Here is a 26,463-nt window from a genome sequence, read left to right as displayed (position 1 = left end):
TATGTTGATGGCATTTTTGTTGATACATTAACCAGATAGATAATTAATATCGTATGATATTACACACTTGGAAGTCGTACTTCTTTTTCTTTTTGTATTTTCTTCATTCATTACCAAGTGAAATAGTTAGCCAATTTTATATTATTTATTAAACTACATATAAAGCATAATCTTGAGAAAATTGAAGGACTTCATATTTTTGTTATGGATTCAGTTCAATGGAGAGTAATCTGGACGTACCTACCTACTACAAATATTATACATACTAACAATTCGGGACTTACGGTGTAACCGCGCAGTTTTGGAGATAGTTAAGAACTTACCTATATTTAGTTCATCAGATTCAGTTATTTTTAATTTGGATATTATTCATCCCAAAGTTCATTAAAACTTAACTGATCTCTATGAAACATTTTCTCCGAATTGTTTTGGTCTAAATTTTCAAAGTTCAAAGGTGAAGAAGATGTTGATGATAAATGAGAATATTAAAGTAGGTAATTACAATATGTTGGTCGAATATTTGAAGCAAGGATCGAATGGGTATCAGCCAAAAACATTCAAAGTTCTGGCTAGAGCTATGATGTTTTGAAATTTATTCATCAGACACCGAATGAGACATTTTTAATGTACAAGGTTTCATCAGTATTTGGTTAATTTGGTGGATGCTGACGGCAAGAATATGGAAATATACCAGTTACTCACGTAGCAGCAAAAAAATGACTTTTTTTTGTTTTTTGTTTTTTTGTTCATAATATGTTAAATTTTTGTCAATAATACTTAAGAGATATAAAAATTATTTCACTGTTTACATTATGTCAAGAGTCATGAAGAATTTCGATTATACCCAACAGCATAATATATTCAAGATTGACATTGGTAAATATCAACAATAGAATAAAAAAGGAAAAAAACTGGCTTGACATAAAAATAGATTCCTTTTTTTATAGGAGTTCATGGATTAAACTAATTAATTTCATCAACTAGAATTTGATCAGAGGCATAAATATGTGAAGAGTAGCACTAGAATATATTGTAGAATTTATTGAAAAAATTATGTTTTGATTTTAAAATGTACTGAAGCAAACTTGACTATTGAGATTAAATGAAAGGTTTGGATATAATAAATAGACTGCTATGGCAATGAAGGGTGCTGTTGTTGACCTCGTAGGTTTTCATATCTGAATACACTTGACAATACCTACTGATTAAAGCCTCGTTGAAACTAGAACCTATCACTTTTTCGATCTATAATACTTTCCCTAAAAAAGTTATTGGATCTTCGACCATTATAAACATTTATTTGCTACACTTAGTTACACCTTCAGATTATTTAACCAAATTGTAAATATTTTTCTACTTATTATCTGTATCTTCATTAGGATTCAAAATAGAAAACAGGTTTTCTCATAGTTACTCTCATAATTCGATGAAGTATATCATGCAAGTTTGATCACCCTGTATATATTGGAATAGTATTATTTATTTTATCTCCACATACCTGATTTAGTTCTATATGGTTCGCATCAAAGTTTTTTAACTTCACTTCTATCAATATTGGAGACTAACCTTGTGAATAAAATTGCCAAAACAAGTATACCTCATCTTCAAAATAATTGGAACTTAAATTAAAAAGCTCTCTAGGTACCTAATATTCACGAGATCATCAGATGAGAAAAGTTGATTTTATAATCATTTTATAATTTTTATAAGTATTTCTCATATTTGTAGGTTGGACTTCCATTCTAAATTTTACTTTTTTCACCAAAAAACAAACAATCGAAAAAAATTTCACACTTGGAAGCGTATCTAGAAGTTTGGGGTAGTTCAATTCGAAATTACAGCAATTAGGAAAATGAATGGCGTATTTTCTAGCTCTTTCATGAAGAAAGTGAAGAAACAAAACCATATTCCGATATTTCATTACGTTTAGGAGATACGTAAGAAAAGAAAACGAAAAGAAAATTTCTCATTTTCATGAATCCATCGAAAAATTCTTGATATTATTGCTATGAAATAAAAAATTATTTCAGTGGAATTTTCCCTTGAATCTTATACCGAAAAAATCAGTTTCCTTCAAGTATTCGAGCTATACTGTAATACGAGTTGTAGTAAAAAGTTATGTTTTTCCTAATGGAAAAGTACAATACCTACTTTTTTTTTGGTAGGTATTATGTAAAATTTGTCACGAATCTCTTAAATATTTCGTTTATTTTTTTTACCAGGATATCTTAGGAAATTTTGCCCTTGAATAACTACTGATTGAAAAAAATATTTGATTATATCTAGATTTTCGTTATTCTTATTTTCAACCAGTTTTGATGCGCATTTTGAGATTTGGAGAATTCAAATATCCACTGAATTGAAATAAACATTCACTGATTTGAGAATATAGTTACTAGAAGATAAAGGTACATGTAGGTTCCAAGAGAATCACAATATTCCACAAAGAATTCATTAACATGAATGTAAAAAATCGCGAATATTCCTGTTACCTATTTCTGCTAAGAATATCTATGATTTTGATATAAGGAAAAAATAATTTTCCCGGAATTGAAATCGAAATAAAAGGTTAGCATTGGAACCTACTCTGTATTATTACTCAAAAAACTGGGAAGAAACATATATTTTCAGGAGAATCATTCAAATTCCATAGAAAATTCCTTTTGAATACCTAAAGTTTTTGTTTCATAATGATAATATAAAAGTGGAAATCTTGAAAATTGAAGGTAATTTCGACTTGAGGTTTTGCGTTTCTTTCGTTTCTCGAAAACGGAGTTCGAATATGTGCCACACATTTTTCTATAATTGCTGTTGTTCGGGAAATCCCATCGTTAAACATCGAATGTGAACCACTCTGTACATATAATTACCTAACATTCTGTGAATATATCACCGTGTTTTTCTGGATAAGATTGGAATTTGAAGCTGTTCAAACGTGAAATGGATTGAGTTTTAACCTTCGAGCTTACACTTCCTGTTCCACCATTCAGGAGTGCAATTGATTTTCATTCCATCCGATAAAGATAAAACTACCTTCCATCATTTCCATTGTACATAACAGCAAAACTCTGTTTACCTTCTCATCTTTCAGCACTAATCAATTAGCATAAACCAGCAGAACTTACCGAGAGGCACAGTGTGGTAATCTGTGATAACTTCCTTTCTGAAATTCTCTAGCCTTGCCAGGGAAATCTCCTTCCTCGTCAAGGATTTGGACCTAGGTCTTTTCTTCTGGAAAAGCGGCATTTTGCACTACCCAAACAACACAACGAAATAACAAAGTTCAAACAGGGGGCCTTCAGGAAACCGACATTTTAAACACCGTGCGCGAAAATCAAGTAGCTGTCGCTTTCCCAAACTGCAACGAACTGGCTCCAGAGCCTCCTATATTCCGTATTACTGAAACTCAAAGTGGGTTAGCATAAATAACTCAAGTATTGGATGTTTTACTTTTAAAAATAGTGACGATGTCCGAAATAAACGCATGAAATCAAGCGGGCCTAAAGACCAAACGGAAACCGCAGAATTTTATTGACGCTTCAAGTTGGGCGCGTTGTTTGATTCGGCCGAGCCATCTCTGATATTTCATCGAGCTGAGGGATAGGTGGGAATTTTATCGAACGGTTTGGGGATGAGTTTTTTCCAGTTTGGATCGGTTAAGCGGTTTCGCAAAGCTCGTAATATTAGAAAATGGGGAATGGCGAAGAGTTCTCAATTCTGACGTTGCGTTGGATTTGTGCCACTGTTGATGCATCATTCTCGTCGCCTGTACCTTGGCGATTGGATTATGTGAATGGAAGTTTCGAGTGCCAGGTTTGCTCGCGTCAGATAAGATTGACTGGAATTACCTCTACTAGATAGACGTATTAAAAAACCGTGCGAATTTTTAAAACGATTCACTAGGAAGACGGGTATACCGGGTGATTTTAAAACTCGAGGCGACAAACTAAGGCACCTAAACAGACTTTTAATCTTTATGTATAAATGTAAAATAATATTGTTGGATATGGTTTTCCATAAATTTTCAACAATCAATACATGATTTAAAAATAATGAATTGAATCAAATGTAATGGGTGTTTTTTTCGAGGTATATAACTTTAAATTGGCATTACTGTTCAAGATGACAATCGATTTAACAGCTGTCAAGTGATTTATTCTCAGTTTGGTTTGTCAATTCATCATGAATAGACTCAGGCCTGAACAACGCTTGCAAATAGTGCAATTTTATTTCGAAACTAATGGTTCTGTGAGGAATACGTATCGCGCACTAAGTCCATTTTAGCGATGAAGCGCACTTCTGGTTAAATGGCTACGTCAACAAACAAAACTGTCCCATTTGGAGTGAAGCTAATCCTCAAGTGTATGTCGAAACACCGTTACATCCAGAAAAACTGACTGTTTGGTGCGCTTTATGGGCTGGTGGAATCATTGGTCCGTACTTCTTCAAAAACGATGATGGCCAGAACGTTACAGTCAATGGTGATCGGTATAGAGCCATGATTACTAACTTTTTCATTCCTGAATTGAACAACCATGATGTCCAGGAGCTGTGGTTCCAACAAGACGGCGCAACATGTCACACAGCTCGTGCCACAATCGATTTATTGACAGACACGTTTGGTGACCGCCTAATTTCTCGTTTTGGACCTGTGAATTGGCCTCCAAGATCTTGTGATTTAACACCACTAGACTAATTTCTGTGGGGCTATGTAAAGTCATTGGTCTATGCGGATAAGCCACAATCCCTTGACCATTTGGAAGACAATATTCGCCGTGTTATTGCCGATATACGTCCACAAATGTTGGAAAAAGTCATCCAAAATTGGACGTCCAGAGTGGACTACATCCGAGCCAGCCGTGGCGGTAATATGCCCGAAATCATATTTTAAATGTAATGCCACAAGAATATCTTGCGGATAAATAAAATTCATGTCAATCGAATAATCCATCGTTGTTTTATTGCAATTTAAAGTTCTATAGCTCTAAAAAAAACACCCTTCACTTATGCTGAGGCCGCTATCAGTAAAAGAACATGACAAGAATGGTTTCAACGTCTCAAGAACGGTGATTTTGACGTCAAAACCAGCAGGCGGTGGGAGAGAGAAGATGCAGAATTGGAGGCATTACTTGATCAAGACTCGTGCCAAACACAACAAGAATTGACAGGATCATTGGGAGTGACGGAGCAAGACATTTCAAAACGCCTGAAAGTCATGGGAATGATTCAGAAAGAAGGAAATTGGGTGAGGTACGAGTTGAAGCTGGAAGATGTTGAACGGCGTTTGTTTGTGGACAGCTGCTTGCAAGGCAAAGAGGAAAGGGATTTTTGCATCACATTGTGACTGGAGACGAAAAAGGAGTTCATAACGATATTCCCAAGCTCAGAAAATCATGGGAAAATCCCGGCCATGTTTCCTCGTCGACCTCGACGGCCAAACCGAATATTCATGCTTCCGAAGTCATGCTCAGTATTTGGTGGGACCAGCTCGGCGTAGGGTATTATGAGTTGTTAAAATTGACTGAAATAATCACAGGCGATCGTTATCGAAAGCAATAAATTAATTCGTCATCAGTGAGTAGAACCACAGCCTGAAGTCGATATCGTATTCTATATTGAAGTTTCATCGTTGTAATTTTCATTTTGGATTATTTGTTATTGGAACCGATAAATCAAAAATATCTCCTGAAGAATTTATAACAACGTATAATCATGAAATCTAAAACGTATCAGCCGAAAATTCTAGAAATAAAGGCAGCAAAGGATATCCGGTAAAGGAAAGAGAAATAAATCAACTCGATACAAACATAAACAACATACCTAGCAGTTCCTTAGTTAGGGCATCAATCCTATTTATAATATCACACTGGAGATATTTGATGAATGTTGAGACAAGATAATTAAATCTAAATGTTATATGTAAGTTATCGATTCAGATATAATTCATTTTCATTAATTATACCTAAGGAATTATCATTAGATTTTTATACGAATATTTTCTGATTGGGAAGGAATGAGAAGTAGAGAAACAACAGATTGCAAGGAAATGTCTATGCTACCTACTGAACTGTGAAAGAGTTATTATGATATCTTAATAATATATCATTGGTCTATTCAGTTTATTATGTTCAATAATTGAAATAGGAGTCATTCTAACTGACAAGAAAAAAAAATCAAAAACTCGTTAATGTATTACAAATAACGTTTGCTTTATTACATTGATTTTCGAAGCAAATCTGAAAACATCCTCTAATATCTTGAAAAATTTTACAGCATCATTTTAAACCATTTGTAGAAGGCTGGATTAAAAAGTTCGATGTTTGGGTGCTACATGTTCTGACTAAAAAACCTCATGGAACAAATTTTCCTCTGCGAATCGACCCTTTCTGAAGATGATGGCGAGTGGAGATAAAAATGGGTCACTTTTGATAATGTTAAGCGACAGAAATCGTGGTCGAAAGCCAAGAAAGCTTTGCTTACCGTGACCAAGCCAGGATTGACTGCCAGAATAGTGTTTGGTTTAATTGGCAGGGAATACTCTAATACGAGCAGTTTCGCTGTAATCAAACGCTCAGTTACCTATCTCTTCTACTGTGAAAGATTCGACCGTTTGAAGCTGGCGATCGAACAGAAGCGACCACCCGAAGATCCGGACCTGGCACCAAGTGACTTATGCCTACCTATTTCTATCTACGGCCAACGAGCTAGGGGTCCCAATGTTAACTCAATACAGTCCTCTAAAATTGGTTGTCCTAGTTTATTTCTAATAGGAATAAGAGCTTCTATTATGAAGTTGGATTCTTGATGACCTCTACTTATCGAATAGAACGCTTTTTAGTCGTTTTTTATTAGGTTCAAAAGACCCCCAGCAGTAGCAATTTCTCGCAGAAATACTTAGGTTGTCATGGCCACTTTGATAAATTTTCCATTTCGTTAGTTACCATTTTTTCAGTGAAATTTCCGTTGAAAATTGATACCAATTAGTTCGATCAACGTCAAATTTAATTGTTCCGATAAATAAAAAAAGAATTCACCCTCCAGAACCCTCTTGTGCGTCAGTCGAAGAGAGGTTACCAGAAAATCCTGAGACTACGAATCTCTTAGCGTCATCGCTGAAATTGAAATATGATTTTCTTTGGAATTGTATTCACGTGAATTGAGAAAGCGTCTAGAATGCGACAGACAGAAAGTAAACGTAGGCGTTGATCCAAATGTCGTCTAGTGACGTCGATAGGCGTCCACGAAAATATGGAGCGTATAAAGTCAAGGCTGGTTATATTGAACAGTCCCCACGGAATACTAACACCACATTAAGGGTAGACTTGATGTCGAATCTTATTTATCTCTGTGATTGTGAGAATTCGAACCAAATATTCCTAATATGAAGTTTGAATATTTTTGAGTTATTCCTCAAACAATCATTTCATGGTTTTTATTTTTCTTATAATTTAAAAATTATGAAAATAATTTTTTTTTCAGATGTAGAATAACTGTTTGGAGTTAGGATTTTGTGTTGATATAAAATAACAATTCCAAGATTCCTGCAACATTTCAATTTGGGCACATCATCCGAACGAGAAGAAATTCAAGAAGATAAAATACAATATTTCTGTGACAACATACAGGGTGGACCGTAGTCGATGTGACCCTAAACTTTTACGGAGAACGAAAGGTAAGATTTTATTGAAAATTTGAAACCACTGCTTTATCGATCTGAAATATTTTCAGCGTTGTAGTGTTGCTGATGCTTATATCAAAAAGTACTAACAACTCCGATATTTCAAATAGAACACCCTTTAGAGTTATTGATTGTTTTACCTCTTTTTTTGTACAAAACATTCAATTCAACATTCATCACTTCGGTACTTGGAATCCTGGAAAGCTGAAATTTCAGGTATGGATTACCAATATCCCGTGTAAAGAATTCTTTTCCAGTCTGTATCTGTTTTTATCTGTTCTTTTTTTCTGTCTGTATAGTTCTAATAGTTCTATAGTGTTCACCTCAAAAACTTGCATAGAGCTTGAAATTGTTATTTCATAGATTGACCCAAAATTTCAAATCTGTGATTTTGAACAGAAAAAATCATCACATTCTTGACCACAAAACCTTGTGGTCAAGATTATTTGACGAGTTTTTCTCGATCCAAATTACGTAAGTGCGGAGAACGCTGCTTGACTCTTCAGCGAAGTCTGCCCAAAACAACCTCTCACACATCGTGGAGAGGTAACTCTGCTACAACGCGGCGACCCTCATAAACCCGCCGGAGCCGCACTAGAGTGCGGCACGACACCCATTACGCCACCTTCCGGACAGACAGAGTCACTACACACTCCCCCGCCAGCACCGACGACCTACCAGAGGAGAAGGTGCGCAGTTATACTCGAGGGTAGAGAGCACATGCGAGCTGTGAGGGCGGAAGATCAAGGCCCAGCCTTGATTTTTTTTGGCTCCATACGGAATCTTGCACGGATCTTGGAACGCGCAAAATCTCAACCCGGCAGAACTTGTAATCACAGAAATATTCAGTAAGTATTTCTTTTGCAATATTCTTCTTGAATTTTTTATGGGTCTGATAAAGTAAGTAGCTTAAAATTTTAGTCGAACCTCATCGTTTGAGTCAATTCCCGGCTAAAATTCTAAAAGTACCGACATTTTGACGAAATGACAGAGCAATGGTTTCGGAGAACGAAAGTATTTTTTCAAAAAGTCTACCTTCATCATAGTGAATTATATATCTGTGAACACGTTCAAGAATGCTTTTAACGTATTGGTTCCATCGTATGAATTTTTCAGAGCTCTTGGATTGGCTTTTTCTCATTTTTACATTTTTGTTTCGCCCTTCAAGAATAACACTTATTTTGTTACTGATATATTTGTTTTTATGTGATATTTTATAACATTGCCTAAATTGAAATCTTTTTTGTACTAATAATAACACTGAAAAATCTCCTCGTCCTCTCCGCGAATTATTCTAATGTGGTGATTCTGCATGTCCGAGAGGTGGCAATACTGGCTTCGCATTGCACTCTAGCGCGGCACCGATTCATAAGACTCACCGCACTAGGGCAGAGTCACTCCTCTACGATGGAGTGGGAAGTTGTCTTGAGCAGTGATCGTTAGATTGCCCAATTGATGAGTCCACCAGTGATCTCGGGAGTCGGGACAAAAACTACAATGCACCACAATTCTACACGAGAAAGCTTGGTGAAGCGGAACCTCCGTGGGGTGGAAAACTGCGATCATGTTGGAGTGCTGAGGCGACTCACTACCCCGCTCAAAGTCATGACTCTAATGTGTTGATCGGACACAAGCCGGTAGCCCGCTGAGCCTTGCTTTTCCGCCCTCATAGCTGGCTTGCGCTCCCTCTCTCCACCTAAGTAAACCTTTGCAACTCCTCCTCTGGTGTGTCGTTGGTTCGTTGGTACTGGCAGGGACTTTGTAGTCACTCTGCATGCGCGAGAGGTGTCATTATTGCTTTTGCGTCGGACTCTAGCGCGGCACCGGTGGGTTCATAAGAATCATCGCACTAAGGCAGAGTGACCACTCCACGATGAAATGGGCAGGTGTCTTGGGCAGAGATCGCTGGATTGCCCCACTGATGAGTCCACCATCAATCTCGATCTCTATAGAGAGGGAGCACCTACGTAATTTAGCTCGAGAAAGCCTCGCTAAACTATATAAAAGCACTACACTATTACAGATAGAGATCTTTTTGACATGGAAATTGGCAACCCATAGCCAAATCAATGTAATAAATAATAGACAATTAACTTATATTTCTTCTGTAAAAGAGACTGATGTTGAATAAGCTAGATGATGATTATGCAAATTCGATTAATTCATTTAATTAAAGGCTTCTATGATCATTTATAGAGTAATAAAATTTTATTCATTATCTGTGCATTATGCCCTCATTAACCTCAAAACTTGAAAATGACAATCTCAAATCGACTTTTGACAACATATGACATTGACTGTTGTGCATTTTGTATTTAGAGATGTGAAATTTCAGAAACTGAAAAGCCTAATATTCTCCTTCATTATTGATTTATGTGATTTACTAACCGAATTAAAAAAACCATTTGTTCATAATATTGTGATTGAACTGGAGAGTCACCATCTCTGAAAAAATTATTATTTGTTCTGTCCTTCGTTTATTTTTAGATTTAATTTTGAAAACCATTCTATGAGCTCTTCAGATTCCAGTGAGAAACAAGACGAAGCTTCAAGGTAAATATTCCTGGAAGATTTTCAGTTTATGAATATAGATTTTGAACTGTCACTGCCAAGACTTTCCAGGTAATAGAACCTAACCGATTTTGGAAAAAATGAAAACTCATCCAGTTCCTTAGTCGTAAAGATCCAAATCCTAAAGCATGATTTTTGCCTGCAATTGGAGTGAATTGTGTGAAGAGTAGTATTGCTGTGTATCTTTCATACCATTAAAATACATAGTGAAATTCACCGGTATATTGAAGGCTGAAAGAGAAGAATTCTGGTTTTGCACAATGAAGATTGTCCCATTCAATCGTATCTCCAAATTATATTAGTTCATTCTTTACAGGAACAACCGTGAGGCCTCGTCTAGTAGTCTTGATAATAATAAGAAAGAAGACGAAATGAAAAGAGCAGCAGCAAAAAAACTTATTGAACGTTACTTTTATCAACTAACCGATGGTTGTGGCAATCCCCATTGTGATAATAAATATTGTGCTTCAAGTGGAGATGTATGTTTGACTTCTAATTTTTTTTATTCAGATTTTTTTTGTTCACTTGTAGCATCAACTTCTAAGGTTATTCGCAGTTCAAATTGAGTGTTCTAAATTAGAGGAAAATTTTGAGTTCATGATTCGTCGACTGCTTTCAACAACATGATGGATATAATGAGAATATATTGATTTGTTTCAGTTAAAACCACTCACACCTGATGAAGCAGCTGCTCAAGCTATTCAGTTATTTTCTCAGGATGCTAGATTATGTGAGCGACATCCTAATAAAATAGCCAGAACTCAGGCTAATTCAAATATTGAGAGTTCCCTAAACAGACAAAAAATGAATTCTGAAACTATAACAAATGATTTAGTATTAAGTCCATCAGGCAATGAAGAATCCAAAAGCAGAAATTTGCTAAACACAAGTAAGTGCTGAATTTTTGTTTGATGTCATGTATCAGGTAAAATCTTTTTCGATTTTCAATTGAATATTTTCAAGGGTCTATGTACTCCATTTTTTATGTATTTTATTTTTTAATGTATTATGTATGTTTATTGAAGTTTTTGATATCCTCAAAAAATGTTATCAGAAAATAATAAATAATGGATATGGATAACTTTTATTTTGTTTGTTTTTATGAAATTTATTTGAAACATATGTTTTCCATGAGGATTTAAATTTCAATGGAAATATTTTCATTGTATTATTATCAATGAAATATGTGGTTTAGAAAGAGAAACATACCAAACATTTTGTGTCTTATACTACATATTATTTGGATGAAATGCATTTATTGAAACAATGTTTTTTTCCAGGTTCAGAATACTTATATCTGACAGAACAAATACTTTATGACATAATAGAAGAATGTGAGGCTAATGATTCTTACTCAAAGCTCATAAAAACTTTGGGAAAGGTTTTTTGTAATATTGATTGTTTAGCATGTAGTTTTTTACAAACAGAAACACCTGATATAGAGGAAAAGTCTTTTGATAAGGATACAGGTATTTTTCTGGATTTTTTAATTTATTATCAGTTGGAAGTGTTATTATATTTAGTTCTGTAGCAGATGATTAACGTTATCTCACTCCGCAGTGTCATTTCATCTGTTATTTCTTTTAATTTCAGACAAAGTTAGAGGTTTGAATAAGGAAGAGGTTAGATCATTAGAGGGTGAAAAAGATAAAGATGAAGACTCCTGTGTTGAACCTAGTAAAAATTCATTGGCGCCAGTTGATTTACCTTCTGTTAGAAGGGCATTCGCAGCTCTCTTCAAATTGAAAACTTCAATTTTTGAAAATGCTCTGGTGAATGCTCTTGTTGCTCTAGCTGGAAATTTGCAAGTGCAGTTGCCCACAAGGAAGGATAAAGACAATCAAGATGATGTGGTGAACGTCTTACTCATTGTGTTCGAAATTCCAGCTCTAGGTAAGCCTTGTTTCGGTGTTACTATTTCAAATTTCTCTTCTTTTCCGCTTCATTCTTCATTATTTTCAGTGATTGACTTTTGGAAGCGATAAAGGAAAAAATCTCTTGGATTGTGTAAAATTTGCTGTTTATTTTAATTTTTATGAGTTTGATGTACCAATTACCTTCAGAATATAATCTGAAAATGTTTCAAAGTAAACAATTTTTAGGAAACATTATCAGAAATAATGTATCAATATGAATAATAACAGTAACATAGAAATTATAGGAAAATTCAAAGAACCACTGCAAATCTGATTAAGAATTTCAAAAATATATTTTACATTTTAAGGAACTCAAAAATTTAATAAAAAAATGCGAGCATCCACAGTCTTCCTCTAAAACTATTTACAAGGGCTAATTGCATTGAATCTGGTACAAAAATCAGTTATATCACGTTGATCACTGTTACTCCAGAATATGATATAAAAAAATCAAGGGATCAAATATAGAAAAATTCATATCATGACAAATCAGATTCAAATACTTCTTACTACATTTTTTTCAATTATTCGGATAAGTCATAAATCAGAAAAAAGTGAAGTGTAAAATTGTTCAATTTTTGTTATTTAAATTTGTTTTACACATCTTAAAAACATAAACTTCAGGATGAGTTCAAATTTTTTTCATTAAGATTTAACTATCTGTTCCCTGCTGTTAATACTTTTTTTTTTAATACCGAATACTGCTTCTTTCAACTCAGGCCTAAAATTTTCCAACTGCTACAGCTTGGAAGTAATTGTCATATTTTTGTCCTATCAAAGATTCAAAATTGATATTATTTCATATTGAAAAAAAAATACTAGGCGAAATTGGCAAGTAACTTTAATAGTTGGCGCTTCTAATAAGTATTTCAAAAAAGTTGATACTTGCTAATTTATATCTTGAATTGCAGAAATTCTTCTTCTTTCCCAATAAAACTAGGTTTTGAGCGTAATTTTTTGGGTGTCATACCATTTTGAAATCCTTATCAAATGCTCTAACTTTCAAAGTTACTTGCCATACTGGGCTAATACTTCTTTCAGTTTTTGGTCTTTAATACTGTAAATAAAGTTATTATTGATTAATTATTTTATATAATAATTTTTTAGTATTAAATCTGAACCTTTGGTTGAACAAAAAAAGTGATATTTACTTCCAAGTTCGACCAGTTAACCTCAAATTTGAGGTCAGAGTAGAAAGAAATAATGTTCGGGATTACATAACAACAGAAAAAATAAGAAAAAAGAAAATATCTGCAGAACATGGATCACCTATTTCAAATTTTTTTAATAATCTTCTGATAACTGTTTTGACTTGACTTGATACCCGATTTCTGATTTATTCTGGAAGTATATTGTGTCTTTCAATAAACATTGTTCTCAAACTTGATGTTCTTACAAAACGAATTGTTTTAGTATTTAGTAGAGTTAGTTAATTATTTTTCTAGCTTCATGCCATAATGAAGTATATTTTGTTTCTTGTAGGATCTGGGGATTTTCTAGAGACCGGTCTACCTGCCATCTGTAGAGCTTCACAGTGGCTCACTGTGAGCGTACAAGCCAAATTAGCTAAGATATGGTCTTCTCCTGTTGGCCGAATTAGTCTAAGAAGTATTCTGGAGAATTTACAACAGTTGATCACACTGAAAGTGATTGTTACTCAGTTTCATAGGGATTTTTATGTCCAAGATGAGAATGTGATAACCTCAGCAACCAGATTAATTAAGGTTAGAATACAGAATTAATGACATGATAAGTACTAATTGTGCTCAGTTCTCCTTTTTCTAAATAACTTGGTATATATTTTTCTCTTATTTGTAGATTTTATACTTCGCAAATATGTTAGCTGGAACACTAGAATCACCTTGTTCTGCAGAAGAACTAGCAGGATCTATAGATAGCCTATATCCAATACCAAAATCACAGAAAGCAGTGCCTCATGTCGATCCATTAGGTCAGTGTCAGATTACATATTTTTTCTCACTTTCTTTTGGCCTTAAGTGTCTATTGATATGATTAGTTGACTTACTGTATCAGTTGAGATTCATGTTCAGAAGACTAAATTGAGTGTAGGCTTGAAGTAAATTTCTCTAATTCTGTGGTTATTCCGTTCATTCTTCCACATCTTGTAGAACAAAATCGTGCGAGAATATATCAGAAACGCACAGTTTTCATGGTTATATTTTATTATTCTATGTTGGCACTCCGAACTTTTCGCTACGGCTTTATCTGTCAATTCATCAAATTGCCTTAAAGAAATCAGTTCTGCCAACCAACATTTTTCAATGCAAAAATCACTAAATTATATTTAAGGAAATATTTCATTAATTTCAATGAAAATGCAATGAATTAGAGAAAATAATGTATAATACTCGTACAGAAGGCTCATTCTACCACTCCTTCCAAAACTCGCCACTTCGTGGCTCATTTTTGAATTTTGATCTCGTGGAAGAATATCAATGCCTTCTGCACTTGTATTATAAATAACTATTCCAATGCTAAATTTCGTGGAAAAAATAACATCAATACAAAGCTGAACATGCGCACTGGAATCTGATTTTGTGTCAATGCTTTTCACATTTTTTCAATCAGATGTTCATTGAACTTATTTGATTTATGCTCTTAATTTGTATTTTTGTTTTCAGCCTATGAGTTGGGAATAAATGTCCTGAATTGCAGAAAACCACATTTACCTTTTGAGGAATTCTACAATGAACTTCTCAGTGACGCCGTTGAAATGGATCGAGATTTTGCTAATTATAAGAGCGAATTGGGTACATAATTTCAATTATGGATAAAAAAGTGCTTTCTAGCTGTGGTCTGATTGGTTTTTCACCTAATGTTTCAACTGTAACTACGGTGGGCATCTTTCAAGGAAGGCAAAACATCGGGTGAAAAACCGATTAGACCATGGCTAAAACATTATGTTTCAAGTTAATTCATGCTGAACATCTATTGATTGAAAAGATGAGGATCCATAAAATTATGTGTTATTTATACATTTCATTTTTTCTTCCCAGGAAAATTCAGTTTCATGCTTTATCCGTTCATCCTGACCCCTGCTACAAAAACCATGGGATTATATTTTGATAGCAGAATTAGGATGTATTCGGAAAGAAGGATCAGTGTTTTGCAAGCATATCGTGGAACTCCATCTAACCCCTATTTGAAACTGAAAGTTCGGAGAGATCACATAATAGATGACGCTCTTGTTGAAGTAAGTAGCTGATTCAGTATGTTCATTCATTCAAACATAACATTTCAAATTCAAATCACTCATTTTCTGTATATTTTTCGAATATTACCGTCATACAAAGTGTAGAAAGGTTATTTCTGTTTAGCTTACTGCCTGAATTGATTGATGCATCAATCACCTGGCTCTGGGAATTAATTGCTCAAGAGCATTTTTTGGGGGCAGATCGTGCGTATAATTCTGCAATTATACCGAAATTTCTCCAATATTCAAGGTTTTTGTCACTTAAACGATATGCCAACAATTACCCTTATTCGGAAATGAGTAAAAAAGTTTGAGGAGACTGGTTCAACACTAAATCAAAACCCGGGTACCCAAGGTTATTGAGAACGGAGGAGAACATGGAACGGGTTAGTCATTGTGTTTGTGACGATCCCACCCCTCCATTCGGAAGCTTGCAAGTGTTTGAATGTGCATAGATGATCTCTACACCATCTTTTGTACAAAAGTCTGAAGCTGTACCTCTTTAAAATTCAATTGTTGCGTGAATTGAAACCCCAAAGTGCCAGTTCGTGAAATTTTTCCAGGCAAATTAATCTCCAGGACAGGTGACATTCATTGACACCATTGGTCTAAATGTTATGTATATTACAGTAAACTCTTATCGATACATTTTTTATATTTGTCATGTGTGCAAATGTTCTGATGTAATTCGTTTTCAGCTTGAAATGCTTGCAATGGAGAACCCTAATGATTTGAAGAAGCAGTTGGTGGTTGAATTCGAAGGCGAACAAGGAATTGATGAAGGAGGCGTCTCAAAGGAATTTTTCCAATTAGTCGTTGAGGAGATTTTCAATCCGGACTATGGAATGTTTGTCTTACAAAAAGAGACCCAAGTAGTTTGGTTCAACCCCACGAGTTTTGAAAGTGATGGACAGTTCACACTTATAGGTATAGTACTGGGATTAGCGATCTACAACAACGTTATTTTATCAGTCAATTTTCCCATGGTATTGTACAGAAAACTGATGGGTAGGAGAGGTTCATTTGAAGATCTTAAAGACTGCAATCCTGTAAGTAGACCGAGTCTCTTACCAGGCTTCTACCTCATGGTTGTCTGAGAAAAAAATTATTTTTTTTTGATGAACTATCATCTAACAGAAATTCCAGAAAATTCAGTATTTGAGGAGCTTTCAATGCATTCATGAATTCCCTTTTTCTAATTCCACTTTTGAATGAATGAGATATAACGGGGAAAGTATATTATTTTCCAATCGTTAAATATCTACACAAAGAATTACATCTATTTTGGAACGGCAGTTATTTTAGTTTCGTATTATTGTCATAAGCATAAGTCAACTGTTCGAAAACCATCTTCTTGGCAATTTCTCATTTTTAATTTTTCAGGTTTTGTATAATAGTTTGAAACAAATGCTGGAATATACTGCCCCAGATCTTGAAGATGTATTCATGCAAACATTCAGTATAAGCTACGAGGACGTATTTGGTTCAGCCATTAATCACCAGCTGAAAGAGAATGGAGATGATATCCAAGTTACACAAGAAAATAAATTTGTGCGACTGTTTAGTATTTGTTGATACCTCTTTCTGAATTTATCTGCTTTTCAGGAGTATGTGGAATTATACGCCGATTTTCTCCTGAATAAACAAGTGGAAAAGCAATTTCATGCATTTTATAAAGGATTTCAAATGGTTGTAGATGAATCGCCATTAGAACTTCTCTTTCGTCCTGAGGAAATCGAGCTTCTTATATGTGGTAGTAAAGTACGTATTATTTTTGATACCTACACAAGGAAGACATTTTTGGAACGAAGTTTCTCTATGCATTCTATCCCTTGAGGATCCATTGTGTCTTTAACTGTTAACTAATGTTAACTAATGGTTGAGAGAGATACTCACTATTCAAACAAATAGGTGTCGATGTGAAGTGGATTGTTTCCACATTTAACGAATAAATATCACAGATTTTATGCATATTTCGGCTTGGACAAAAAGACTCATATTTCAAACAAAATAGATTATCGTTTAAAATGATGGTGCAACTTTTATATACAGAGAAGACTTAAGAAATTGTAATTTCTGTATGTAGTCTCATATTTTTCATGTGACTGAAATACACAACATAATTAATAAAAATCTACATACTAAATCACAATTAGGATTGAAAAAATTACATAAGGAACTTCTTTACTGATTTTTATTGCATTCGGTTTAGATTCTTTTTTTCTTTAATTTTTCTCACCCATCTTTTTAGAGAATTTTTGTTAAATCTGAGGTGACGTTTGAACAGTTAGAAATTTTGTTTTTCTAGGTGTTTGATTTTGATGAATTGGAGAAGTCAACAGAGTATGATGGAGGGTACAGTAGTAATTCACAAATAATAAAAGATTTTTGGACCATTGTACATTTATTGTCAGATGAAGATAAAAAAAAGCTACTGCAGTTCACAACAGGTTCAGATCGGGTGCCAATAGGTGGCCTTAGCAGATTAAAACTTGTAATTTCAAGAAATGGACCAGATTCAGATCGACTGCCCACCGCTCATACTTGTTTTAATGTTTTACTTCTACCAGAATATTCATCCAAAGATAAGTTGGAAGACAGATTAATGAAAGCTATAAGCTATTCGAAAGGCTTCGGAATGTTGTAATTCCATGTACATAGTATTTCATACAAGGTGTTCCAAAATGATATGCTGTCAAAATACATCTGCTCTAAAAAGTGACTATTGTTTCTTGGCATGTTGAAGTATTTACATTGTAAAAAGAGTAGGTAGCTGTGAATTTCTTGGATTGTGATATGTTGTGAAGGGGGATGCTAGTTTGAAACGCCTTGTATATTTATGAAAATTGATATGTTATGTAGGTAGGGACGAACATTTTTTACTACGATATATTGAATATTCTCCTACTAACATAACGGCAATATTGAATATAATTTTATTTTATTGATCATGTTCTGTCATGGTTCAACTTGTGAAATAAAGACATGAAGAAATTTGTTTCTTTTACTGAACTCACCCTTCGATTCAATTATATTATACTTACTTTATTACGTTTTTAGTTTATTTTTGATGTCAAAAAAGGAAATTCCGGGAATTGGTCAATAGAACACAAAGTATTCATTAAATTGAAAATAATGAAGCTGAACTCCTTGCGACAATTTTTTCCCAAACATCCTGTTCTCTAAAAAAGTGGAACTTTCGGCGTAGATTTTTTTTCCTTGAAGTGTGTCGCAATTTTAAACTCAGGATTAAGGACTTATTTTTATCTTTGGAATATTACAATTTCGAAGAAATTTAGTTTACATTTTTTTTATCAAATATAAATTTTTAATTGATTCAGTCCTTACTTGATGAAAATTCATATTGATTTGATAAAAAGAATAAATATGAACTCTTCCAATTTCCACCGAATCCATAAAAAGTGTGCATTATTCATTTCACTTTTTTGGCACGTCCACAAATTCAACCTTTTCCGAAATAATACGTCCAAATATTAAGGAATTTTACTATGCTCTTATCTCACGGGTAACCCGTAAAAGTGCTAATTTTATTTCCAGAAAGAAAAATAATTCCACTTCAACGAGTCTTATATCATGGCAGTACGGTGATGTTAACAAAATTTGAAAAGTTATCCCATATAAAAGTGATAATACTGATAATATACACGAATTAGCACTTCATTAACGCTGTTTGGCGAGGCGTTCTCGAACTAATTGCGCTGTTTCATCCCGAGACTGATATCTGATAGAATCATCAGTTTCGCATTCAGTGATCTCTGCCATATCATATCATATTCATCTCCATAGTGGAGTATGGCGACTGCGCCGTAGTGCGGTGGGTTAATATATCCACCCAGCAAACCATGTTGTTATATGCGCCTTCCCGTTACATAACATCCCTAAGAAATGAGGTATATACCTGATACATCTCAAAACTAATGTATCTGATACATAACATTTCATATGTCCATGAAATTATTTGACTTATTCATATATCATATATGTAACATTGTTATATTACTGAAGTTACGTATATGATACATCTTCCAGCATCCCTAAAAGCAATATAACTCTGATATCTACTAGTGTGTAATATAGTTACATATCATATATGTAACATTCGCAATATATATTTTACATTGCTAATATTATGTAAAAGCTATGTAAATATAGCATATTCATGATATATTACTCAGATCTATACAAGTACTCTTATAATACATAACCTTTATTAAAGTTGAACTGTTTAGAGATTTTTGCCAGGACTAGTGCAGTGAAAAGTGATATGCATTTTCTAACTTTTGATTGTTAGTTAGAAGTGATGAACTATAATAATAATAATATTCAATATTCTTTGATTTTTCATCAATTCCGGATTACTTTCATCGTGGAAATATGTGAGATATAAGAAGTGAAAAACTGTAATAATAATATTCAACATTCGATGATTTTTCACCAATTCCAGATTAGTTTCATAGTGAAAATATGTGAGGTAAGTGAATATAAGTATACTTCGACAACGTAACTACATTTAGATATATAAATGCTGTTGTATGTGCCTTTCATTTTGCTTTTGTACTTGCATGCCAGTTAATAGCATAGGTATATTTGCTGCATGTTTTTGTGGATCGTTAATGGAATGTGTGCATGGTTTCTGTCTTCTTCATTCAAATTATATGCATTTTGATATTTTTCCTTTTTATGGTAATTTGCATTTGGGTGTATATAGTTCTGAAGTAATACCACAATTGTTTTATCATCTAAATAAGAAGTATCTGAATAGTGCGCTAGTTTTTACTACTTAGACTATTTTTCTGCTATACTTTATTTATGTTTGTGATGTATATACCTATGTTATTCTCTGCTATTCGTGAAATTAAAACATCTAGATTTCATATATGCACAATACACTTTTCTTCCATCATTATTAATGACCAATGTCAGATCACATAAGGATGCTTTTTGAGAAATAGATTCTGATAAGTTTAATCAAATGTTTTAGTATGATATAAATAATTTTGCTGTTTCAGAGTGAGGAATCACCTCCTGAAGCTTACTCATGTATTCAAAACTTTCATAACTTTATATTATGTAAGAAATTTGTTATTTATCCAATCAGGAAACCTCGTTACTGAGAATTTTAATTGTAAATACCATTTTTTGATAACATTCCAATATGTTTAGGTTTTGCATCTCAATCTTTTATCCAATGTGCAGACTTTGAGAAGATAGATATCAGCCGAGTGGATAAGGCTGGCCACATTGAGGATCAAGAGACAAAAATAAGTTTTGGTTGATGTAGGTACTTTGATTACATTAAAAATTTTCAATAATTCTATGATCTTTCATTTAACAAACACCCAATTGTTAAATTATTAAATCCTGTTTTACTATTCATGAATTATTTGTAATATTTCAAATGTGGTGCATACCAAACGTAGGAATCTGGTTTTTGTTGAATTTTCTAGGTTCAAAATAATAATATTGTTGACTAAAAAATATCTTTCTAGCAAAAAATGAAAGATGGAGTTTAAATATATATTTTTGGAATGCACCTTAATTCATAAGTATCTCTTTTCATGTATTTTATAAGTGATATATCTCTTATTAATTGATGTTGGCTAGATACCAGCAGTTTTAGTTTCAATTGGTATTGTGTATCATTTGTTATATTTTTGTTTGGAAGGTATTGAAAAAAATTCCAAAAAGTTCACTAAAACATAATTTGTGTGGTGTCGGCATATTTAGATTTTTTATATGTAGTTTGATTAGTTTTTCCTCCAGAAAGAATTGTAAAGGTATGTATTGTTTTTGAATTGCATAGAGAATTTACTTCTGAGTACCAATATGTAATATAAACATTCAGATAACTATTACATTTTTCTTATGTCTCTTGTTTGTAGCAGATATATTTCTTTTGGTTATATCACATAGAACGGATAATTTTTTTTTATATTGCATGGTGAACTCTTTACTGAGTATATATTATGTAATATAACCATATATAGGTTGGCCCAGTTCTTGTAGAGTAACTTGGTGTACTCACATAGTCACTTTATAGGTCAATAAATTCACAAAAACATAAGGAGGTTATTGACATCAGGTTGTTCAAAATTAAAGATTTTATTGATAAATCTGGTAACTTGAACAACCTCGATATAACTTCCTTATTATGAAATTACGACCCATATTCATATTATGTTTTCATCTTAAAAACTGAAAACTCTCACAACTGTTATTCTACAAAAAACTGAGCCAGCCTGTATATATTTATATTACATAAAAAGGATGTACCATAAATATTACAGATGTAATATACCAGCGATGTATCATGTATGTTACATGAAATGTATCATGTATGTTACATGAAATGTAACAGCTACGTATATGATACATAAAGGATGTACCATAAATATTACAGATGTAATATACCAGCGATGTATCATGTATGTTACATGATCTGTACATGATACATGGCAATTTTGTTACATGTTATGTAACGGAAGGCGGACATAGAGCGGTCGTTGAGCGGTACTAGAAAGGCGCGTGTATGTTACATTGTTATGTAACATAGATCGTTGTAATATATATGTTATGTCTATGATACGTATTTGTGTTTGCTGGGCAAGTTGCTGATTTAGGGGGTGATGGGTAGTGACTGTATATACTACAGTGACGACAACTTCGTACATCCGCCATCAAAGGTCCGCGGGAAATAATAGATTCAAACATTAAGCGGTGTTTCAAGATTAAGATTATCGACTGCGCCTGCGCGACGGTTGGTTGACAGCTCCTTTCTTTCAAAGACACATTTTAGGGGGTTTGAACCCTCTAACCCTCAGTCACAGTCACTAACATGTCAAACAAGAATGCTTCAAAAGATTGTGAAACAGCACGGCTCTCGAATGTAACTAGTGAAAATCAGAGATCTCTGGTGAAAGTTCGACCTTTAAAGGCTGCAGGGCTCCAACCAATTAAGTCACTGTAGTGATGGGCAGGCCACAACGTTATATCTCGGGTAAGAACAGAGTTACGACAGCTGTATCTATAACTTTCAGATAGAAGTATTTCAGTTACTAGTCTATCCAAGGTAGAGGAAGATGAAAATATGATTGGTGTCTGATTTAAAAATTTCTACTCGGAAAATTCATTTCATTGCTTCCTACTATTGCGATATTTAACAATAACAATAACAATAATAACAATAATATTTATTAATCTCAAAAATTATTCACAACATCAAAATCAATGCAAACGAATAAAATAGAGACAAGTCATAAAAGAGCTTATTTTCTACAAAATGAAATAAACTCATCAACTGAATAAGGTTCACAATCCAAAATAAAATTGTAAATGCGCCTTCTAAACAAGGTTATATCTTCAACCACCTGTAATTGCTTAGGAAGCAAATTAAATAAACGCATGGCCATATAGAGTGGTCCCCTTTCAAACCTAGTAGTACTGTGAATAGGAAGAAGGAAAGGATAAACTTGACGAGTATTATTTTTATTGACATATGGCAAAAAATAGTTTTTCCGTAACTTAAGGAAGATAAATAGGCGATAAATGTAAAGACCAAAGACAGTTTGGATTCCATTAGATCTGAAAACTCCGCGACAGGACTCACGAAAGCCCAACCTATTCATTATTCTCATCACTCTTTTCTGGATGAGAAAAATTTCATCGGCACCAGACGAACTGCCCCAAAAAATAATTCCATATGCCAGCACAGACTGGAAACTAGCAAAGTAGAGAGCTCTCACCACAGCACTCTCCAACTTGTCCCTCATCATGAAAATCAAGTACGCCGAAGAGTTGAGAGACTTCCCCAATTTAGACACCTGATGATCCCACCGCAGGTGTTTATCTAGAGCAACTCCCAGAAAATTTACAGAATCCTCCAATTTAATTTGACCGTTACTATGACACAAAAAAGGAGGATAGTTCTTCACCGACTGGCTGCCATAAAAGAAAATACCTTGAGTCTTGCTATGATTCAGAATAAGACCACTTTCATTACACCATCTATCAACAGACAAAACCGTATCCATTCCAGCCCTGCTACAGGACTCGACATCACCTGATATAATCAAAAAATTGCTGTCATCAGCATAAAGAATCGACTTACAATTAGCAGAGGTCTTAATATAACAAAGGGAATTCACAAAAACAATAAAAAGCAAAGGGCCCAGTACACTTCCCTGAGGAACGCCCCTAGTAAGAGATCGTTCCCCAGAGAAGTGGACTGCACCATCTAGAGTGAGGGCAACCCTCTGACGTCGATTGCTTAGGTAGCTCTCAACAAATTTCAAAGAGATATCCCTAATCCCACATAACTCCAGTCTAGCCAATAAGGTTCTATGCTCAATGGAATCAAAAGCCTTGGTCAAATCGAACATCAAAGCCAATGGAACTTCATCACTCTCAAGCGCCAAAAGAACAGAATTTAGCAACTCAAATAAAGCAGTCTCGGTACCTCTATCTTTCGTGAAACCATGCTGACTATCAGCAAGAACATTAAATTTTCGAAAAAAACTGATGAGTCTGACGGCAAAAACCTTCTCAAATATCTTAGAAAAACTAGATAGAATACTAATAGGTCTATAGCTACTGAGGTCACAGGTATTTCCCTTCTTGAAGAGTGGTTTGACCAGAGCAATCTTCAGCTCGTCAGGAAAACAACCCTCTCGGAAAGCGCAATTAATAAGATGAGCAAGAGGGCCTCCTATTATATGAATGGATTTTTTTATTATCGAAATCGGAACTCCATCGTGACCTGAAGAGTTAGAGGTTTTCAGCATCTTAACGACATCACTAACATCTCTCTCTGTGACATCAAAGAAATAGAAAGACTTGCTCATACCGTGAGAAGATTTTAAGGATGAGATTGCTCCAGGAATCCCAATATTCGTCTGGTTGGCAACGTCTCCCACGAACATATCATTGAAACTGTTGCAAAGATCAACAGGATTTTCTGACTGAAAAGGCAAGTTTTTTTCAGTGCTCTTACCTGATAGTGAATGAATCACCCTCCATGCCGCCCTCGATTTGTTCTGAGAATTTGCTATGAAGTTGCTGTAATAAGATTTAATAGCTTGGGTAATTGAGCTATCATACTGTCTCTTAAAAGATCGGTACAAATTTTTGAACTCAGGTCGTGATTCAGAAATAACAAGAAGGTTATCCAGAATTTTCTTTTTTTCGACAATATGCGGACTTAATTTACAAATATCACTCCGTGATCTGTATTTGACTTCCTTCAGGGGACAATAAGTATTAAAAATTGATTGAAAAATAGAGATGAAAGAGGACCACTTCGTATTGACATCTTTTGATGAATCATAGATTTTATCCCATGAAACAGTTGATAATGCTTCAAGAAAGTCATTTACAACTTCTTCATTCATTTTTCTTATAGAAAACTTCTGTATCTGACACTTATCAACTAAGATATCAGGAACTGTCAATTTCAAGGCAACATGATCTGAGATATGGTATTGCAATGTTTCACAGAAACCGCTAACATTGGATAACATATTATCCAAGCATGTTCCTGATAGAGGACGAGTAACACATGCAAAACTTAAGCTAACATTAAACATTTCAATTAAAGAAAGAAATTCTCTAGAGTCGCGGGAGTATGACAGAACGTCAATGTTGAAGTCACCAGCAACTTACAATTTTCAGATCGACATTTTATAAGTATACTGTTAAATTTTTCAAGAAAAATATCCATATCAGCTAATGGTTTTGAATTTGGTCTATAAATACAAACAATTACTAAACTACTTTTACTGAGGTTTATTTGGATAGCTGAGCACTCAATCACATTAACTACACTCAGTTTCACATAGTCTGTTCTTTCAAAAGCATTCAAGGACTTACGACAATAAATGGCGCTCCCTCCATGCCTGCCATGTTGACGACAAAATTGGGAAACCAATATATAGCCCTCAATCTGAAATAATTTTATTTCATCTAAGGATTTCCAGTGTTCAACAATCATTAGGACATCGACTTCATGTTCAGAAGCTAATAAATTCAATTTATTAAATGCGGTCCGAAGACACTGCACATTCTGCAATATAAGCGACAAAGAATTCGATGGGTTTAGTCCCTTCTTTCTTGAGGAGCACCTATTTCTACTGGGGGTGCCTTCTTCTTGAATAAAAAATATTTAGAGACTAGAGATCCTTGGGGCCAGATTTCTTTACGCCAGGCATCCTTGAAATGTTCTTGATATATAGCAACTTTCATAGAAGAGTAGATCTGAGGATGTTTAGATTGAAGGGGCTCAACTTCAACCTCAGGAAATGACTTCAAAAGCAAATTCTTCAGATCATCTGGCTTAGTTGTTGGATGAAGCCTAGACACATGCAGATAACTGAGCTTAGGAACAGTTTTTACTCCTGAACTGAATGAAGCATTACCCATGACAACATTTTTATTTCTTTGTTTGCTTCGTTTTTTGACATGCTGCCATTTAAACTCAGATGGCTCATTGTTTATGAAGTTCGGTGTGGATATTGAGGCCGGGAATTGAATTGAGAATCTATTCTTTTATCAATGAAGTCGGGTAATTAATCCAATATAATTTAAGAATAAGAATTTAAGCTTTTCCAGGTAGGAAAGGTACACATTAAGAATGGAAAAACGTGAAATTCCTCAGATCACAATATTTTGCATTTATTAATCCGGTTTCGATGACATTTGGTATGGATTTTGTGGAGGGACTCCCAGCCGAATAGTAAGGTGCGCCCTCTCTCTGAGGATTGCAGTTTTTTATCAGGGGACACTGATGAAATCATTAATAAGGCATTTAGTGTTTCCTGTATTATGCACTTACATAACCGCAGCGGAGCATGGTAACATTGCCGTAGAAAGGTTGGGCTTATATCCTAAGCGGTAATTCTTATCTTCCGAGAGATGCGCAGCTCAAGACCCCATCTCTCGGGAGAGCCAGCAGATACTACTTGGGCTGAGATCGCTGGATAGCCCAACGGAAGGGTCCACCAGCGATCTCGGGACGACACAACAATCCTCAAAGAGAGGGCTAGCTAAAGTAGGTTCCCCGACGTGGAGCG

At 34.4% G+C, this 26,463-nt stretch overlaps 2 protein-coding genes and 1 long non-coding RNA gene across 5 annotated transcripts in view; 2 read left to right on the top strand and 1 right to left on the bottom strand.

The window, feature by feature from the left end:
* LOC123688990 (sodium/potassium-transporting ATPase subunit alpha-like) overlaps positions 1-3,700 on the bottom strand; it is a 34,675-nt gene extending 30,975 nt beyond the window's left edge. Inside the window, exon 1 of the mRNA XM_045627770.1 lies at positions 3,126-3,700. Coding sequence (XP_045483726.1) covers positions 3,126-3,246 — 121 coding nt within the window. The 5' untranslated portion in view covers positions 3,247-3,700. The remainder of the gene's footprint in view (positions 1-3,125) is intronic.
* Positions 3,701-9,957: 6,257 nt separating this feature from the next.
* On the top strand, positions 9,958-18,373 carry LOC123688986 (ubiquitin-protein ligase E3A). 3 transcript variants are annotated; one of them, XM_045627764.1, is made up of 13 exons: positions 9,958-10,231; positions 10,566-10,728; positions 10,910-11,138; positions 11,530-11,718; positions 11,843-12,142; positions 13,648-13,889; positions 13,984-14,116; positions 14,808-14,936; positions 15,183-15,379; positions 16,078-16,428; positions 16,763-16,930; positions 16,985-17,140; positions 17,688-18,373. In XM_045627764.1, the coding sequence occupies exons 1-13, from the start codon at positions 10,188-10,190 to the stop codon at positions 18,024-18,026; spliced, it is 2,640 nt and encodes an 879-aa protein (XP_045483720.1). In that variant the 5' UTR covers positions 9,958-10,187; the 3' UTR covers positions 18,027-18,373. The 3 variants fall into 3 exon arrangements, with proteins under 3 accessions (XP_045483720.1, XP_045483722.1, XP_045483721.1); XM_045627765.1 differs by lacking the exon at positions 9,958-10,231 and adding an exon at positions 10,245-10,300; XM_045627766.1 differs by lacking the exon at positions 10,566-10,728.
* Positions 18,374-19,787: 1,414 nt separating this feature from the next.
* LOC123688985 lies at positions 19,788-20,713 on the top strand. The gene is made up of 2 exons (XR_006750142.1): positions 19,788-20,470; positions 20,564-20,713. It is a non-coding gene; the product is annotated as an uncharacterized LOC123688985 (long non-coding RNA).
* Positions 20,714-26,463: the final 5,750 nt, after the last annotated feature.

Source organism: Harmonia axyridis, chromosome 1 (assembly GCF_914767665.1).
Source record: "Harmonia axyridis chromosome 1, icHarAxyr1.1, whole genome shotgun sequence".
Taxonomy (NCBI): Eukaryota; Metazoa; Arthropoda; class Insecta; order Coleoptera; family Coccinellidae; genus Harmonia; species Harmonia axyridis.
Note: the sequence above shows the minus strand (reverse complement) of the source record. Positions and strands in the feature narration are given on the sequence as shown.

Coding starts and splice junctions, on each gene's coding strand:
- LOC123688986 (XM_045627764.1), top strand. CDS start 10,188: ATGAGCTCTTCAGATTCCAGTGAGAAACAAGACGAAGCTTCAAG. Junction 11,719..11,842: donor GTCTTTTGATAAGGATACAG/GTATTTTTCTGG, acceptor TTTTAATTTCAG/ACAAAGTTAGAGGTTTGAAT. Junction 16,429..16,762: donor ATCTTAAAGACTGCAATCCT/GTAAGTAGACCG, acceptor TTAATTTTTCAG/GTTTTGTATAATAGTTTGAA.